The 17,253-nt window shown below is 35.2% G+C and overlaps 2 protein-coding genes across 2 annotated transcripts; one reads left to right on the top strand and one right to left on the bottom strand.

Annotated features, from left to right (window-relative positions):
• Window positions 1-1,658: 1,658 nt before the first annotated feature.
• On the bottom strand, window positions 1,659-4,264 carry polr2g (RNA polymerase II subunit G). Its single transcript, XM_042770338.1, has 8 exons — window positions 4,117-4,264; window positions 3,741-3,850; window positions 3,493-3,652; window positions 3,245-3,295; window positions 3,077-3,142; window positions 2,913-2,984; window positions 2,418-2,451; window positions 1,659-2,165 (listed from the first exon to the last, which is right to left on the bottom strand). Exons 1-8 carry the CDS (start codon window positions 4,126-4,128, stop codon window positions 2,152-2,154), a joined length of 519 nt encoding a protein of 172 aa, XP_042626272.1. The 5' UTR covers window positions 4,129-4,264; the 3' UTR covers window positions 1,659-2,151.
• A 7,991-nt stretch (window positions 4,265-12,255) lies between these two features.
• neurog1 (neurogenin 1) lies at window positions 12,256-14,255 on the top strand. The gene is made up of 2 exons (XM_019064548.2): window positions 12,256-12,480; window positions 12,591-14,255. The coding sequence occupies exon 2, from the start codon at window positions 12,601-12,603 to the stop codon at window positions 13,228-13,230; it is 630 nt and encodes a 209-aa protein (XP_018920093.1). The 5' UTR covers window positions 12,256-12,480; window positions 12,591-12,600; the 3' UTR covers window positions 13,231-14,255.
• The last annotated feature ends 2,998 nt before the right edge of the window (window positions 14,256-17,253 follow it).

Here is a 17,253-nt window from a genome sequence, read left to right on the forward strand (position 1 = left end):
TTACCTGGATATTTTCATTGGGGGGGGTCATGGGGGCCCATCAGAACTGCCTATGCATAGGGCATGGGATCTTGTGCAACGCCCCTGAGTTCCCCCACTGTACTGTAGTCCTTGATTTTGTCCTAAGGAACAAATTTGAACTCTTGCTTAATTGTTTATATGTATGTGTTAATGTATTTATTGTTACTTTTTTATTTAATTAGTTATTGAGTTAGTTATTTTTTGTCTCTTCTCTCAAATGCTGTTTTACAGATTAAGATTGTTCTTCTTTCTTGTGTATTTGAACTTGTTAAAAAAATTATTGTAATGATCAATCATTTCTTCAATACAAAAAGTATGTGCTTTTTCTTATTGGTAAATCTGGTTAAAGAGATTTATTTTAAGCTTAATCAACATTAATATCATTCAAAAACACTAACCGTGTCAAAACACTAAATTATAAAAAAACTAAAGTATAAATGTGAACTGTACTTTCTGTGACTCACAATCAAACTGTCTTGCATCTTTTTTGGCATTGTGTTCACACAAGAAAACTCTGGCAAGACAGTTCATTGTATACTTCATACATTAAGACTTTAGTCTTTACTTTAAAAATGTTTTGTTTGGATTTTTCACTTTTGAGAAGCAATATGAAAATGTTTACTTTCTTTGCAACCTCATTATTTTGCTGAAAAAAAATATTTAATGCAAGACTATGAAAGTTACCCCAAATTATTCTCACTTTCAAGAAGATATTAAGAACTATATTAAATCCTTGTCTATCTCCTGTAACAGGAGTTTTTTCACTTTTGTATTCACTAAGCAAGTGTTAAATAATAATAATAATAATAATAATAAAATAAATTCCTATTTAAGGGAAATGCAGTTGCTCTGATATTTATAAAGGCCTTCGCAGAAGACCACAATTTATGTTCAGTCTCAAAACAGCCTATGACTTTCTCGTTAGCAATTTTGAAGATTAACATGCTTTATTTGTAATGGACTTATATATGGTATATAGGGAAGGATTATATGTGGGGGGTGGGGTGTCGCAATTTTGATCATCAATAAAAGGTTGAACTTTAGGGGGGAAAATATAAAAATGTAAAATACTTACATATAAAATTATAGAGATATCACCCAAAAAATTAAACTCACCCTCAGACCATCCAAGATGTACAGTGGATGAGTTTGTAACTGGAAGAATTATGAATTATGGAGTCATATTTTGGCCAGAAGTGAAGATTTGAACTTAAAAACATCTTCTTGACGGATTTGTTTCTTACAAACACGCAGCTTTTCACTTCACAAGATGTTAACTGATGGACTGGAGTGGTGTGGATTACTTGTGGATTATTGTGATGTTTTTATCAGCTGTTTGGACTGTCATTTTGACGGCACCCATTCACTGCAGAGCATCCATTGGTGAGCAAGTGATATAATGCTCCCATGAAGAAACATCTACATCTTGAAAAGCCTGATGATGAGTACATTTTCTGCAAAGTTTCAATTACAAACATTTTGCTGCCAAAGCCGTTGCAGTGATCTTTTTTTTTAGGTACCAATATCAAAATATTAGCAAAAATCAGCAATGCACACTGTGTACTATGTATTAAGCTTTTCTTACAAAAGGATCTCAGAACAAGCAATAACTAAAACTAGAAAACCAGACAAAGACATGTTTCAAAATTTTGAGAGTGCTGTATTACAAAAGAGAAATATATTCAAGTACAGACCGGCTGGCATTAACAAAAATAGCTTAAAAATGACCTTATATAATAAAGAGATGGATAACTCTAAAAGCAATGTGATGAATGATTACTTTTACCTTCTAATAACATGCTTGTGAACTGGTTTTGCTCACAGGATCTTTCAGAAGAGCCCAACTGATGATATTTACCCTTTTCTCTGCTGCCTCACTTTAAATTAAACAGTTCAAAGTCTTTTCATCACATAGAGCCACTGCTGAGCTACATTTTGTTCCCATGTGACTTGATGCTGTTACACAATTGAACTGTTGCCATGGGAAAACTATGGATATACTAACATGGGGATAAAAATGACAATAAAAAAAAAGAAAGAAAAAAGACATTACAGTACATAATTACAGTATATACAAACTATTTAGCATCACCACAGCATTTCATGTTTCCCATATTCTTGGTAGAAGAATCAGCTCACAAGACCTAGAAGAAGGAGAATAATAGTCTCTCAGACAATAGTTGGACAGCACAAAGAAATAAGACAAAAGAATAAATAAGTAATTGAAAACAACACTGAAATGAATCCGTTTTTATATATTTTGGTTATTTCAATAACTACATGAACAATAGTTAGTATAAATTATAAGTAAATATCAAAGGTATGGCACGGCTAACTGCAAGAGTTCGACTGTAAACACAGCTGTGACAGATGTTTTCATTACAAGATATACATACCCAGGTAGTCATCCATGAGAGATCCAATGGCAAACGTCAGGAAGTCGTGGCCTAATGGTTAGAGAGTCGGACTCCCAATCGAAGGGTTGTGAGTTCGAGTCTCGGGCCGGCAGGAATTGTGGGTGGGGGGAGTGCATGTACAGTTCTCTCTCCACCTTCAATACCATGACTTAGGTGCCCTTGAGCAAGGCACCGAACCCCCAACTGCTCCCCGGGCGCCGCAGCATAAAATGGCTGCCCACTGCTCCGGGTGTGTGTTCACAGTGTGTGTGTGTGTTCACTGCTCTGTGTGTGTGCACTTCGGATGGGTTAAATGCAGAGCTGAAGCTGCACTGAAACTAATTTTGACCTTCAACTGTCTGTAACATAGACAAACAAAATAAATATAATCAAACTAATAAAAAGAAACAAATCGAATACTTAAAAACCTTAAATATATATTTATACAAATAGAAATATTATTTAGCATATTCAACAAAAGTGACAGGGACTTACAATATCATTCTTATCCACTCGAGTTCCCACAATCTTCAGTCGAATTTCATCATCTTGCTGGATCACAATGTCCTGTTGAAGAAAGCAAACTGAAACGTCTATATTTCTGCAGATGAGGATTTCCTTCAATAAAACAATCCCTAAAGTGATTTACTGAGTCTTACCTCATCGACTGTCTTATAGCATGGAGGATTTGAGTTTGGGTCAAACTCCATCTCAGACGGAATAGACTAGATATTACAGAAACACAGATAAACGACAACTACAAGCGTCAATGACTATGACTTACACAATTTTATATTTATATACATATATATCCACAGAAAACCTACATGACGAGAGATGAAACAGGACATGGGGCCAATTTCTGTAAAGAGTCCAACCTGGGAAAATAAAGAGAGAAAAACATTGTATTGAGGTCTTAAAGATCCGTCGCAGGGACAATGAGATTTCGCAAAACCATATAAATGATCACTGAGCAAGACACTTCTTCATACAAAGGCTCTTGAATGTTGTGATCTGTCTCCATGAACTTAGAATGAAAATAAGAGCACTAACAGAAGATAAAATGGACCCGTACTTTGTTAACCTGAGTGACAACAGCATCTACAACTTCTCCCTTAAAGGGACGGAACACGATGGCTTTGTATTTGACGGGATACAGCACAAAACCCCTGCCAGGCTGGATAACACCCGCTCCAATATTATCGATCGTGGTTACTGCAATAACAAAGCCATACCTGTGAAAAAACAACAGACGTTAGAGATCCATATTTCATAATATTCAGTGAAAATAAAGTCAGATCTCTAACTTTCTGGCGAACTTACTTTCCTGTACATGTTCCCTCCACCTCAGTGAACAGCTTCTGTTTGACTGTGTTCAGCAGGTTCGGTCCAAAGTATCGTGGATGCAGGAGAATCTCGTGCTCCAGAGAGATCTATTGTGATGGTTTATTATTGAGAAAACAACAATAAATACAGAAAATATTATGGGACATTCATAACATCTATTCATCGAAAAATTTATTAATTTACGTATCTTGAATCTGACAAATAAGGATAATATACATCAATCTAAAATGGCAATATTTGACTACTTTTAGCTAGCTTTAGTACATCCAGAGAACAAACACGAGCCGAATATATGAAATACTTAACACTGACGTACATTTTACACGTAAAACCGAAACAGTTAGGAACTTACGTGATAAAACATCTCTAAAGAGGTATGAGCTTCCAAAAGTATTGATTTTAAATTTAAAAAGCAGCAAGTGTTTATTTTTGCGTGTTCAGGCGCCGCCACTCAAAAGCACGAACGCAGCTACAATAGTATTTCCGGGAGACTTTTCAAATTAAAAGTCATCCACAATATAGTTCTCATAAAAAAAATGTCCAGCCTCGAGTCAAACAGACTCTTGAGCTATTTATTTTATAAAACAGCTATTTATTATTTTATTTTATTTGTTTTGTTTTTGTTAAATAGTTATTTTATCTATTCAAAATTTGGAAAATACATTTTAAAAAACCCGAATTATGTGATTTTGTAGAAATAAATATTTTTTAAATGTTTATTTAAATGCCTTTCTGTAATGCTGTATAAATGACCCAATGGATGTTAGGCTACTTCCTGCGTGTCACAGCTTTAATGAATATTTCAATCCATCAGTCCATACATTTTATTCTATTCTACATTGCACAATTTTTTTTTACATTTTAATTAATATCACACTACAAGAGGGTTCACACTACATGGGACACAAATGAATATTATGGTTTTGTTATTTAAAATCAGTTTTATGTGTTTAAAATTAGATTCTGTTCATGCTAGGTTAATTTTATGTCCCATATAATTTGTTAGGTCTCACAGCAAAACTTTTTATTTATTTATTTATTTATTTATTTAGATTTTTACTCAATGTAGAATAATTGCAAAAACAGTGTGAGTAATATTCTTTGTAGGATCTTTTAATATCTACTAACGCTACAAACAACAAGAGGTCACTGCAATTCCGACGTTACGCAATGTGCTGCCTTTGTAGGATCTTTGAAGCTCTTCTAACGGGACAAGCATTTTAGTGTCTGGTTTTAATATGTATGCTTGCTATGAAGACACAAAGCGCAGTTACAGTGCTGTTGAATCCAAAGATGTTAAAATAAATTATATATATTTACCCATAAGCTTGAGTTAATTCTCTCCCAAAGTGAAACTAGTGCAGAAATTGTGCCAAGCAACACATTACTGGCTTTTCATGTTCTTCATTTTGCCATGTCAGGCTATAGATTCCTTATTAAATTAAGAAATACTAATAGTTGGCTTCGTTTGAGTAGGTTTGCTAAGAACAAAACTAAAAAGACTGACATTAAGAAAACTGTGATTAAGAAAGAAAAAAAATCAATAAACAAACATATCATTGTAACAATACCTTACATAATAAGCCAGCAATGAAATATGTGATGTGTGAAATAGGTCCCTTGCACTAAATGTTAAGTAACAAATAAAGCTTAAATGGAAATCCAGAAAAATATCTCTGAAACGTATCCTTTCAGTTGTGTTGCTGTTTAGCATTAATAGCACGTTTTAAAAGCTTCTTTTCACAAGCAAATAAAAGCAAATGCAGTGGAGTGCTATAGATCAGACTGCAGGTCAGATAGCCGAGGACTAAAGCCATGCATGTTGATGAGCATGGACAGATGTCCACGAATATCTGAGCATGCTGGATGGGGTTTGCATCATGCATAGGCCAAATCGAAGATGGTCCTCGGGGACTTCTTCATTTTGTCCGTGCCACATTCTTGCAGGGAGCTGGCACTCATCGCATTAACCTTGATATTATAAAAGGCTTACAGATGTCCTCACAGTCACAAGTTCATGGCCTTCATGCTGTGGATACGGTGCCTTCATTTAATCAAAGTCTTTATAGTCCCTCCTTCTATTTCTGTGGAATTTTGCCATTCCTATAGATCAACTTATATAGCAATTCATCAGTTTCAAGTTGGTGCTTTGAAGTGCAAATCTAATCCAAACATACTGCAGAGAAAATATTTGACAGATATAAAGTCATTCTGGCCAAGCTATCACATATTAGTGGTACATAAAAGCACAAGACCATGCTGAAAAACAAAATCAGAAAGAGGTCTGCATGGGATGGGATATTGCACCTGTTTTCCGTGAAGCTGTATTGACTGAGTATCCGTTATCATTCCAGTGCAAAGGAATACAACAACTGTGCTGTGAATTGTAGCATTGAAATTGCTATTTTCTCTAGGTTACTTCAAGTTACAGCAACAGTCTCTTCATTGTCATTTAAGGTATTTTTGGCTATTAAATGTAGTTTGGCATATTATATTTAAGTTTATGGCTGAAGAACAACACTCACATTGTATTTAATCACTTTCTGCAAAACAAGTTAATTCTGCTTTTAAAAGAACCAAACAGCTACATATGCATAAATAATAAATGAACAAAATACATTATTTTACTAAATATATTTTTTATCAAAAACACAGAAGTAAATTCTGCTTTCAAACAAAATACATTATTTTACTAAATATATTTTTATCAAAAACACAGAAGTAAATTCTGGTTTCAAAGGAAACAAAATAAGAACTAACTAAATAAAAATTTTGAAATATGTAAAATTGTAACCTTTATAAATACTATAAAGACATCAACAAATCATTGTTAATGTATAATGATTTCTAAAACAAATTTATATGCATACACAATAAATGAATAAAATGCTTTATTTTAATTTATTATTATTAAAATTAATTAATTTAATCACTTTCTGCAACACATAAATTCTGCTTTCAAAGGACACCAAATAAATAAATTAATGCATACATACATGAAATATATTACTTTATGAAATATACAGTGGTGTGAAAAATTGTTGCCCCCCTTCCTGATTTCTTATTTTTTTTGCATGTTTGTCACACTTTAATGATTCAGATCATCAAACAAATTTAAATATTAGTACAAGATAACACAAGTGAACACAACATGCAGTTTTTAAATGAAGGTTTTTATTATTAAGGGAAAACAAAATCCAAAACTACATGACCCTGTGTGAAAAAGCCATGCATTTAAAAACTGCATGTTGTGCTCACTTGTGTTATCTTTGACTAATATTTAAATTTGTTTGATGATCTGAAACATTAAAGTGTGACAAGCATGCAAAAAAGATAAGAAATCAGGGCCAACAATTTTTCAAACCACTGTATAATTATAAAATTGTAATTAATACTTTTATAAATGCATCACAAATTTTAAATGTATAGTAAATTCCGCTTTCCAAGTAAACAAATGCATGAATAAATATATAAAATATATTATTATAATTAATTAATTCAATCACTTTCTGCAACACAGAAGTTTTGCCTTCAAAGGAAACAAATACATAATGCATAACTCCTATACAGTTTTTTTCTTTTGCATTTTTTCTTGATTTTCTGTGAATGATTTATACAAAGGAAATATTATACACTGTAAAAAAAGTGGTGACCTGCAACTGATACCTTAAGAAAATATTTCTACTTGATTTAACCCATAAAATGTAGTTTTGTTGGTGTATTTAGGTTGATATTAAATAACATTTTTGACATGAATAAAACCACTTAGATGTCACCATTTTATTTATTTTTTATTTTTTTTTACAATCAAGTGGAAGAAGCTGAACATTTGTAAGCAAACCTACCACTGTTGTTGTTTATTTCGATCACTGTTTTGAAATAATTTCTCTTGTGGCACTTTTGTTTTCTGAGAGCAAAGCCCTGTTTCTCCAGTGTTGATCTGAGTGCTTTCAGAAAGCCCTGTTCCTGAGCTTCAGCACACTACTTTTCCTTCCCCCTCTCCCCCTGCTCTCGCCAAAGGTAGCTTTCAGATGCAAAATAAGCAGACATATGGAGAGGAGGTCTTTCTCCGGCCCTCCTAAAGATTCAGATTGTATGACAAATCACGTCCACCACCACCCTCCCAACCCCACACAGAATCTCCAGACAACAGCTTCATTAGAGTGAAAGAAGGAGTTTTTGCAGCTTTGTCGAGTCAAGCTCAGACTTCTTTCCCTTCTCAATTACTCCATTGTTGGCGAGAGATTCAAGTTATTGCACTCAAAACCATATGGCTGATTTGAACACCTACAAGTGATGCCATCAACTCAACCTGTGTTTCAGGGGGCATTACATCTAGAAACAGAAATACACATGACGCATTTTTCATCAGCAAATGGATATGTGTTGATGAATAATATCTGTTGCAAAAAAAGAAAGACAGTCGGTCTACTAAGCGAAAAGTCAAATGCATGGAACAGTCTGGTGAGGTCTGCTGTATGAACTTATCATTAGTCAGGGAAGCGCTGTATACTTCCTCCCTTTTATGGTGATGTAGCTTGTGCAAAGCTTCTTCTCATTTTACCAAAGAGTTGCCCTGGTTACTTTCAAATATAAAGTCTTTAGAGACACAGCTCTCATTGTTAGCTCTGATGCTGGGTAAACTAGAGGTAAATTATGCACTTGCACAAACACACAAAGACAAGTGAATGCCCCACCGTAGGGTTTGTATTTAGACTTGGACATCTGATTGATAGTACTAGGTTCACGAACTGGTACATTATGTGTCTGACTCACAAAGAGAGACGAAAATTTACATTCACACCCCTTGTAATGAGATTCCATTGCATTTTGATAATAGCACCTGTTCTGAGATTTTGTAAATATACACAAAAAATTGCATTGCAGGTATATTTGGCAAACAAATTCATTTAGATACATTTAAATATAGGAGTGTAATGTTTATGAAATGCAGCTTTTAGTTGTCATCATAAATGCATTTCAGACACAGGACATATCTAAAATATCTAAAATAATAATGCTAAATGTATGAAATGATATTACTAATAATATTTTAAATTAAATAATTAAAATTAAATAATAAAATAAAAATATTCCTTTTGTAAATTAATAATACAATATAAAATAATTTAATATAATAATGTTGTTGTTGTTTAATAAATGTTTTTATTTTAAATTGATTAAAAATACAAATATTCCTTTTGTACATTGATAATACAATATCAAATAATGTTATATAATATAATGTTATTGTTGTTTAATAAAAGTAAAAAAAAAACAAAGAATGAATTTGTAAAATAATTAATAATATTATAAAACACCACATATTTATTTTGAGATTCTTTACAAAATATGGCAAATATTGAATTTTGCTTGTAAATACAGCACAAAACAGAAAGAAAAGAAAGAAAGAAAGAAAGAAAGAAAGAAAGAAAGAAAGAAAGAAAGAAAGAAAGAAAGAAAGAAAGAAAGAATGCAAAATTAGTGCAACACAAAATGTAATGCAGTTAATGAAAAAAAAAACGGATAAAGTGGAGATTTGATTTGATTAAAGTTCCAAGACTTTTAGAACAGGGAGTGTCTTTAAACACTGTAACCCTAGAATTTATTTTCAGTCTCTGAAGGCCTTCTCGAGGCCGTGGGGGTGATTTTCTTATTTGGGGTGTGGTATCCCCGTTCAATTGAAGCACTGGAGTAAGGAATTAATTATCATTGAAAAGTAATGGCCCTATTCTGCCCTGCTTGAATTCTGAAGAAGGAGAAAAGGTCCTCTGGCCCCGATCCTGCCGCAGCGCCAGGGGAAAGGATTATTCCGGGGATTACCATGTGAAAACTTCTATCAGACTTTCTGACTCAAAGATCTTTTGCGAACAGTAATCGCGTTAATACCCGGGGATTAATGCTGGGCCAAATGCAAAATTGAATTTTAATTCGAATTGCATAAATAGATATAAAATAAATTAAAAGTCCATTCTCCCGGAGAATAAAGGGAGTTCTGTGCCTCACACGTCACATGCCACTCCAAAAGCGCAGTATGAGGCCACAGGTCGAACAAGAGCAATGCACCTTTCCACACCTGCCATGCAAATCTTTCGCGTTTTAATGCTGCTCTCTTTTTAATGTTGCAATAGCCATTGTGTATTGTGCATTGAAATATCAGTTCTATTCAGCTCGCATATTTCAGTTTACTCGCAGCAGACCGTCAATCACGTGCGTTGCGTTGCTTTCTTTTTAAAATGTGCAGTGTGCACGATTGTTTCGGGGTCCAGATTAGACTCTCTTTAAGTAATTCAGTTGTTTCATTTTCTCACGTGTTTCTGCTATTGAAATGCAATCGGGTCTCGTGCACTTGTGCCTAATCCTGTCAAAATCTCCTTGGCAACATCTCTCAGCTGTGGGCAAAACCTTTCTTCCTCCCCACCGCCCCCTTTCTAGGGAGAAAAAACCCTGACACATCCATCACTTTTGTGGAAATAAGTAATGTTAAGTAACATTGTAAAACAATAACTTTTTTATGACTTTATAAGAGCAATAAGTGCCAGGTCCAGACCAGATCGCTAATGCTCTGAGTCTGACTGGAAGCAAAATAGTCATTCAAGCTGTTTTCCCTCTTTGAAGTTATTACTGACATGTTGGTGTTGTAATAGTAAAATCGATCTCCCCCATCACCCCAGTCTGGACCTCCATCAGAGGGGCTTTAAAACCAATGCATTCGCCATAAAAGCGTAAACAGGACGAGCAGGAGCACGCTAATATATAACAAATATAAATATCTGAATAAAAATGAATATTTAAATATCGTCTATTGTTTATTCTATATTCAAAACACGTTCCAATGACTCCAAGAAAGGTCACTACGTCTTTATGAGCCATATAAGTTTATGCATCTAAACTTATGCGTCTAGTCCACTTGTGCTTCACTTCATGCCAGCGAAAGCACAAACGTACCTCAGAAGCGGGGTGTTTTTGTTCACGCTGGGACTATTTGAATAAGAATAATGCTATTGGAGTGTCGCAGGCCGAGAAAAATGAGTGACAAAAGCACAGAGGCGCAGAATTTGGACGGGGGACAAGCCGTATAGAGCTGAAAAGAAGAGAGAGGAGAGGCGCACAATGGAACAATTCGCCTTATAATCGCTTTGATATATCATACATGCCTGAAGACTCTAAACATTGTGTAATTATTTATAAATGACTGTGCCCCTATCGCCATAATACCGCACGGAGAAAGGCGCCGCAGGCCTCTCCCCAAACTATTCCTAAATAGTGCCCCTTCATTTTCTTTTTCTTTTTTTTCCAAAGAGGGGCGAGCTGCTTGCAATTGAATAAATTGAATAATTAATGAACAATTGTATGGTTGTCTCATAAAGATGTCTTTAAATAAAACTTAAGGGACTGGACACAGTGGAGCAGTTTGATTGAACTGCGTCTTTCACCTTGTGAGTTATAACTCAAGATGCGCGCTGCAGGCAGGGCGGAATAAAGTGAAATACACCATAAAACCTTATGTTACGGGAGAATAATATAACTTAGCTTAACATATGTTAATTAATAATATTGTATTATAAAAAATATTTTAATGTGAAATATGGAAAAAGAAGTTTAGAAGTAAAAATTATGCATTAAAGCATTGCATACTTTTATGATAAAATATGGCTTATGGTTTTTGTTTTTTAGTAAAACGAATGAACATTTAATGTTTCAGAACGCTTTGCGCAATTCACTTGAATTTTACATTTCTGTTCTTGCGTGCGTTGGAAATTATGTACATATTTTGTGTTTCGTGTTATATTGTTTAGTTAGCATTATTTTATTTGTGTGGGTAAAACTATGCTCTGTGCAGAGAGGCAAATTCTGATAAACTTTAGCCATCATGCGGTTTTACATTATTGACCTTTCTTCTATTCTGTACATATACAGAATAAGTCGAATAGGTTGGTATATTAACATAATTTAATGACATAAACGGTTAGGTAACATTCAAGTACACTTAAAATCCCCAACGTCCTGCAAACCACACAGTCTGTACATCGAAATATAGGCTACTAAAAATAACAGATACCACGTTGACCTTGTTTTATACACAGTGTGTAGAATGAAAATGTGCTGAAAAGTTCTTAACAAGTCACATTTCCAATCTTGCATCAATCCAAAACAATTGTGTATATCTTCATAAAATAGCCTACCACTGTAATGTGCTATGATTTGCTTAGCGCACAAAATACAATAAATGAGAAGGAAAAAAAACTTGTCTTCTAGCCTCGGGCCACTTCGTGATGTCTCTTCTTTTCAATTTCCTAGAGATTTAAGTTAAAGTGGGCTTGGTGCATGCTGGACAGATAGCAACAGCTCTGCTCGCGTGGCTGGCCAGCTCTCCGGCTCTCTGATTGGCCAGCGGTGATTACAGGCACGCTTCAGAGGGCGAACAAACAACAGGCATAAATTATGCTAATGAGATGGTCGTGCGGCACGGGGCAGACCTGATGCAAACCATTCATTCATCCTTCACAAAAATGCCAAAGCGATGGGGGTATGTCCATTGTCTCATCAGAGTATATAAGGTAGGTGAGGCCAGTCGTGTGCCAAGCTCACAAGCTCACACGAGCTGATTGAGGGGTAAGAGCAAGACAGACGCGTGCCTTAAACTTCAACACAAACTATCTGCAGGATTCAGCAAGACCTCAAACACCCAGTTTCATCTCCCAGCGCACATAAGGTGCGTATTTGCAGGACCAAACATCCTCAGCGCTGCACTCAGAGAACTTGGAATGATTTTCTAAGCTTGTGTTTGGCGTATTCCTAACTTGTATTTTGCTATTTCTCCAGGTTATCAACAATGGAGACTGTCTTCTCCGACATGGACACCTCAAGCTGTGACTACTCCTTTACGCACACGGATGATGAGGACTCAGGCAGCAGCCTCCACTCCGCGTCCCCCGCGTCCTCCTGCGGCAAGCCACCTGCGTCTCCAGCCGAGCTCCAGCAGAAAAAGAGGCGCAGGGGGCGCGCCAGGAACGAAGCCACCGTGCACGTCGTGAAGAAGAACCGCCGGATGAAGGCCAACGACCGCGAGAGGAACAGAATGCACAACCTCAACGACGCCTTGGATGCTTTGAGAAGCGTTCTGCCTGCCTTTCCCGACGACACGAAGCTGACCAAAATCGAGACTCTGCGCTTCGCTCACAACTACATCTGGGCGCTTTCCGAGACCATCCGGATCGCAGACCAGCGGCAGAGCAAGTCCAGAGATGCGCCTCCGCTGCTGCTCGCCGGACTAAGCTGCATGGGAGATGCGCCCAGCCCCGGCGGTGACTCTTGCTCCTGGCCATCCGGCGCATCCTCCTCGTCTTCATCTCCGTCTTACTGCAATTCAGACCCGGGCAGCCCTGCAGCCATGGACGACTTTGGATATTTGCAGACCGATGTAGTTTACAGCTACCACAACTTCGCACCTGGCATCTATTAATGTGACTCAAGCATTCTCATGTCTGTATAGAGTCTGCAGAAGTATGTAGTGTAAAATCAGAGGACTTTGTTGTTACCTTTCTTATAGAACCAAGAGGTACCAACATTAGGTATTCACTGTTTGCCTTAACGACAGTTCACAGATGAGAATGTTTTTATTTTTATACGTTTTGTTACCGATATTGATGCCTTTTCCAATATCTTTGCACTTTTCGCATTCTTTGGACCATGACCTTAAACGCCTGTTAGAGAAAATTATAATTTAAACCAAGACAGATTGGCCTTTGCAGTCCAAGGTGAAAAGTCAATATTACAATTTGTAGAGCGATAAAGCAGAAAAACGAGCGTGAAAATTCCGTTTCAACGCTGTGACAATAGACTGAATGGACAAGACAAAGATCTGGCCTTATGCATTATGTATTTTGACCCGAAGAATCCTCTCCTGTCTGACTGATCCGTAGAAGAGTACAGTTAACTAACTCACGACTGCTTTCCCACCACTTTCTTTTTGTTTTATTTATTCAACCTGTTGCTTTCGTATGCTATTGTATTTTTATTGTATATAAAGAGATTTATTCTATTATGTATTTACCTCAAAATATAACTGGTGCAAACATGTTTGTACGAATAAATATAACGTTTTCTACAAAAATATTCTGTGCTTGCTTGTTTGTTTCATAATGTGACTCTATGCACAAAAAACTAGCAGTGTCTGCCAACATAATGGACATCATTAATGAAGCGTCTCTCTGGGTCACAGCGCATAAAATAACGGTTATGCAGCAGGTGCATGGATACAGATCGGAGATACAGAGACTAAGCGTCATCTAATCTGTCAACCAAACTGCTTATGCACATTTTTACACACGACAGATCTTGATTATATCAAACCTTCTGGATGAGTTTTAGTCATTAGGATCTCAAAAATAAAATCTAGATCTAACGTGCACATTTTAAATATTGTTACAAATGCATGTGCTGCCATTAAAGTTATTATCTGAAGCCTACATGAAATTACATAACGAAAAATATATTTGAACTCTGTTTGTTACCATAAATGTATGAATGATAACACACAGGTGGATAATTAAGGCCACATGCTAATTTAAAGTTCACCAAAACTGCACATTGCACTAAAGCAACTCTATTAGCATCAAAAATACATAGTTATAGATATACATGCACATATACATATACATATACATATATAGTACTTAATACTTTATACTTTAAGCACTGTCTGTGAAACCAGGCCTAAATTTTAAAAATATATATTACCTATATACTGCATGCCTTGTTAAATATATATTTTATCCATCAATTAAATGGTAACACTATTTCACTGTAAAATCCCGTTTTTATAATAGCCTACTGTATATTAAATTACATTTTATATATATATATATATATTTTGATATATATATATATATATATATATATAGATACAAATAATATATATATATATATATTTTTTTACGCTAATCTGCGCGTTCAGATAGTAGGAAAATTCCTTGATTCATTACACAATTTGATACAAATAATAACATTATAAAAAATATTACAAATATAATTCAAAATATTCTAGAATTATATACAAATTATACAAGTATTTTCTGGCTATCTGCGGACCTTATTTAGACTATATTGAATTTTTTCGCGAACTGAAATGGCTTCATGGCAGTTTTTATTCTGTGCACGTTGTGTACATGTGGATCAGTTGATTTCTGAAGGGGTTCAGGTTAAATCCTCTATTTGGGAGTTCCGCATGAGGTCCAGCCAAGGCTCTTGTATCTGCACGTGTCGGGGATAGAAAAGTATAATAGCGCGTGCTGAAAGCCTTAGGGAAGGGCGCATGCCAGCTGAAACGAGAAAAAGGGGCACAGACATGATGTTTATCACCCTCTCAAGAAGTTCATTTTACAGACCTCCACCGCACATCAAACATCCACGCGGAGTCGTGTGGCTCATTCACAAAAGTAATAATCTGCAAGGCACTTCAAAGTACAGCGCTTTTTCCTCCAAAATTTATGTCTGCATTGACATTATGACTACATTTCTTTGTTCTCAATCACAGCGGCATAAGCTTTAAACTGCTACCCTCAGAAAGGCACCTGCAATCTCATCTTTATTATATTCTTTAAAATGTAAATGTAGTAGGCCTACACAACTACATATGAAGTTATCATAATAGAAATTGCCAATATTCTGGAATTAAACATGCAATTCAGGAAGCATACACAAAAGACAGTCTAATCCTATTGTGATTTGACAATTTCTTGATGGTTTAATTGGTTTATACGTTCTTATATTTCTCTTTAAGAACATTTTCCATATTCTCAACTAAAAGAATATACCAAAGATAAAAGAAAGGCCTGCGACTGAGGCTTACAGATGAATGCTATTCCCCTCTCTCCCCCTTCCCTTAGGGCTGAAAGCCTGTATCAGTGCAGAATGGCTCAATCGGGTCACAGGTCACTCAAGGGCAGGAGACCCCTCACCTCCCAAGGAGATGGCCTCCCATGTCAACCACCACAAAAACATCAAAACAGCCTTCATGTTTGTACAGCCATTTGCACACAGCGACACATCGCAGCCCTTCAGAGACAGACATTATGCCTTGGGAGGTACATATACTTGACCTCACTTGTATCATTTCAGTGAAAAGTGATTGAAAAAATGGAGAGGGAATATAATGACAGAAAAAAATACACTTTCAACAGATTCCATCACATATGCACTAAAACAGTAAATGGCTGTAATTCTTTGTGTTTTAAGCATGTTTTCCAGTAGTTTTAAGTCTGGTTGCATAATAATGGAAGATTGAAATTTTATGATATTTTTGATAATGCATTACAATGGAATCAGCTACCACATGGCCTTAAAAAAAAATTAGTAGGTTTTTTTATATATATATATATATGATTCATGTTTGATGTTTGTAATATTTTTAATTTACAAAAGAGAAGAAGATGTATATCTTTGTTGCACTGGCTATGAACACCCCCTTTAGTAGGTTTTTGCATTCACTGTATATCTTTGTTGCACTGGCTATGAACACCCCCTTGATGCTTCATTTTACATATGGCTCAGATTTAACCTGATGTAAGTATTTATAAAGAGTACTTCAATGTTTTGGAGAGCAGCGTCAGCATCTCTCTTGTCTGTAAAGCTCAAGACTGAGGAAGCATCACTAAGAGGAGAAAATTGGCCAAACTCGACAGGTGGAGAAAGAATCAGCAGAAGATGGACGAGGCTCTTCAGTGGAAACTTAACCAGAGACCCCAGAGAGTCATATGAAGGCACAAAAAGCTCAAAGCAAGGGACAATTAAACTATAACTGCCAGTTAATGACAAACAGAAGGTGGAAAAGAGGGGAAGGAGCTTAGAGACAGCATAGGGAGCCAAAACTGAAAAGATCATGATCATATTATAAAGCACAATAGAAATATTAGATTACATGAAATGTGATAATTTTAATAAAAAGAATAGCAAATGAATTGCCTTCTATAAAATGGCAGGAGATATTTAAATCAAGAAATGTGAGCTCAGAGTAGTGTATACAGAAATATCTAATAATACAGAAATACTACATAAATATAAATACAAATAATTAATATATTATTATTTAAATATAATATAATATAATCCTCCTACTCTCTCTCTCTATTATTATTATTATTATTACTACTACTAAAATTATATTATTAAGAAAGTATTCCTACTATATTCACAGACTAGCTGCTGTTTATTTGTTTTAATTTGAATTCAGTTTTGTTTATTTTATTAAATCATAATCCTTATATCATATTTGTACATTAAGCAAATCATTGTTTTGTTTAGGTTTTTTTTACCAATTTATAATGACAAGCTTTGAAAAGGTTAACTTGATGAGCCCAGTTTACCCAGTTTAAATAAATTCTGAGAGATGGGAGGAGATATTTAAATTAAGAAGTTAAGATATCTGTATTATTCAATATTAAATATAAAAAAAATATATTAAAAATCTTAATAACATGTAATGTTT

The sequence above is a fragment of the Cyprinus carpio genome, chromosome A14, assembly GCF_018340385.1.
Source record: "Cyprinus carpio isolate SPL01 chromosome A14, ASM1834038v1, whole genome shotgun sequence".
Classification (NCBI taxonomy): Eukaryota; Metazoa; Chordata; class Actinopteri; order Cypriniformes; family Cyprinidae; genus Cyprinus; species Cyprinus carpio.

Coding starts and splice junctions, on each gene's coding strand:
- neurog1 (XM_019064548.2), top strand. CDS start 12,601: ATGGAGACTGTCTTCTCCGACATGGACACCTCAAGCTGTGACTACTCC.
- polr2g (XM_042770338.1), bottom strand. Junction 3,653..3,740: donor GAGGGAACATGTACAGGAAA/GTAAGTTCGCCA, acceptor GTTTTTTCACAG/GTATGGCTTTGTTATTGCAG. Junction 3,296..3,492: donor TTGTCACTCAGGTTAACAAA/GTACGGGTCCAT, acceptor TTATTTTCCCAG/GTTGGACTCTTTACAGAAAT.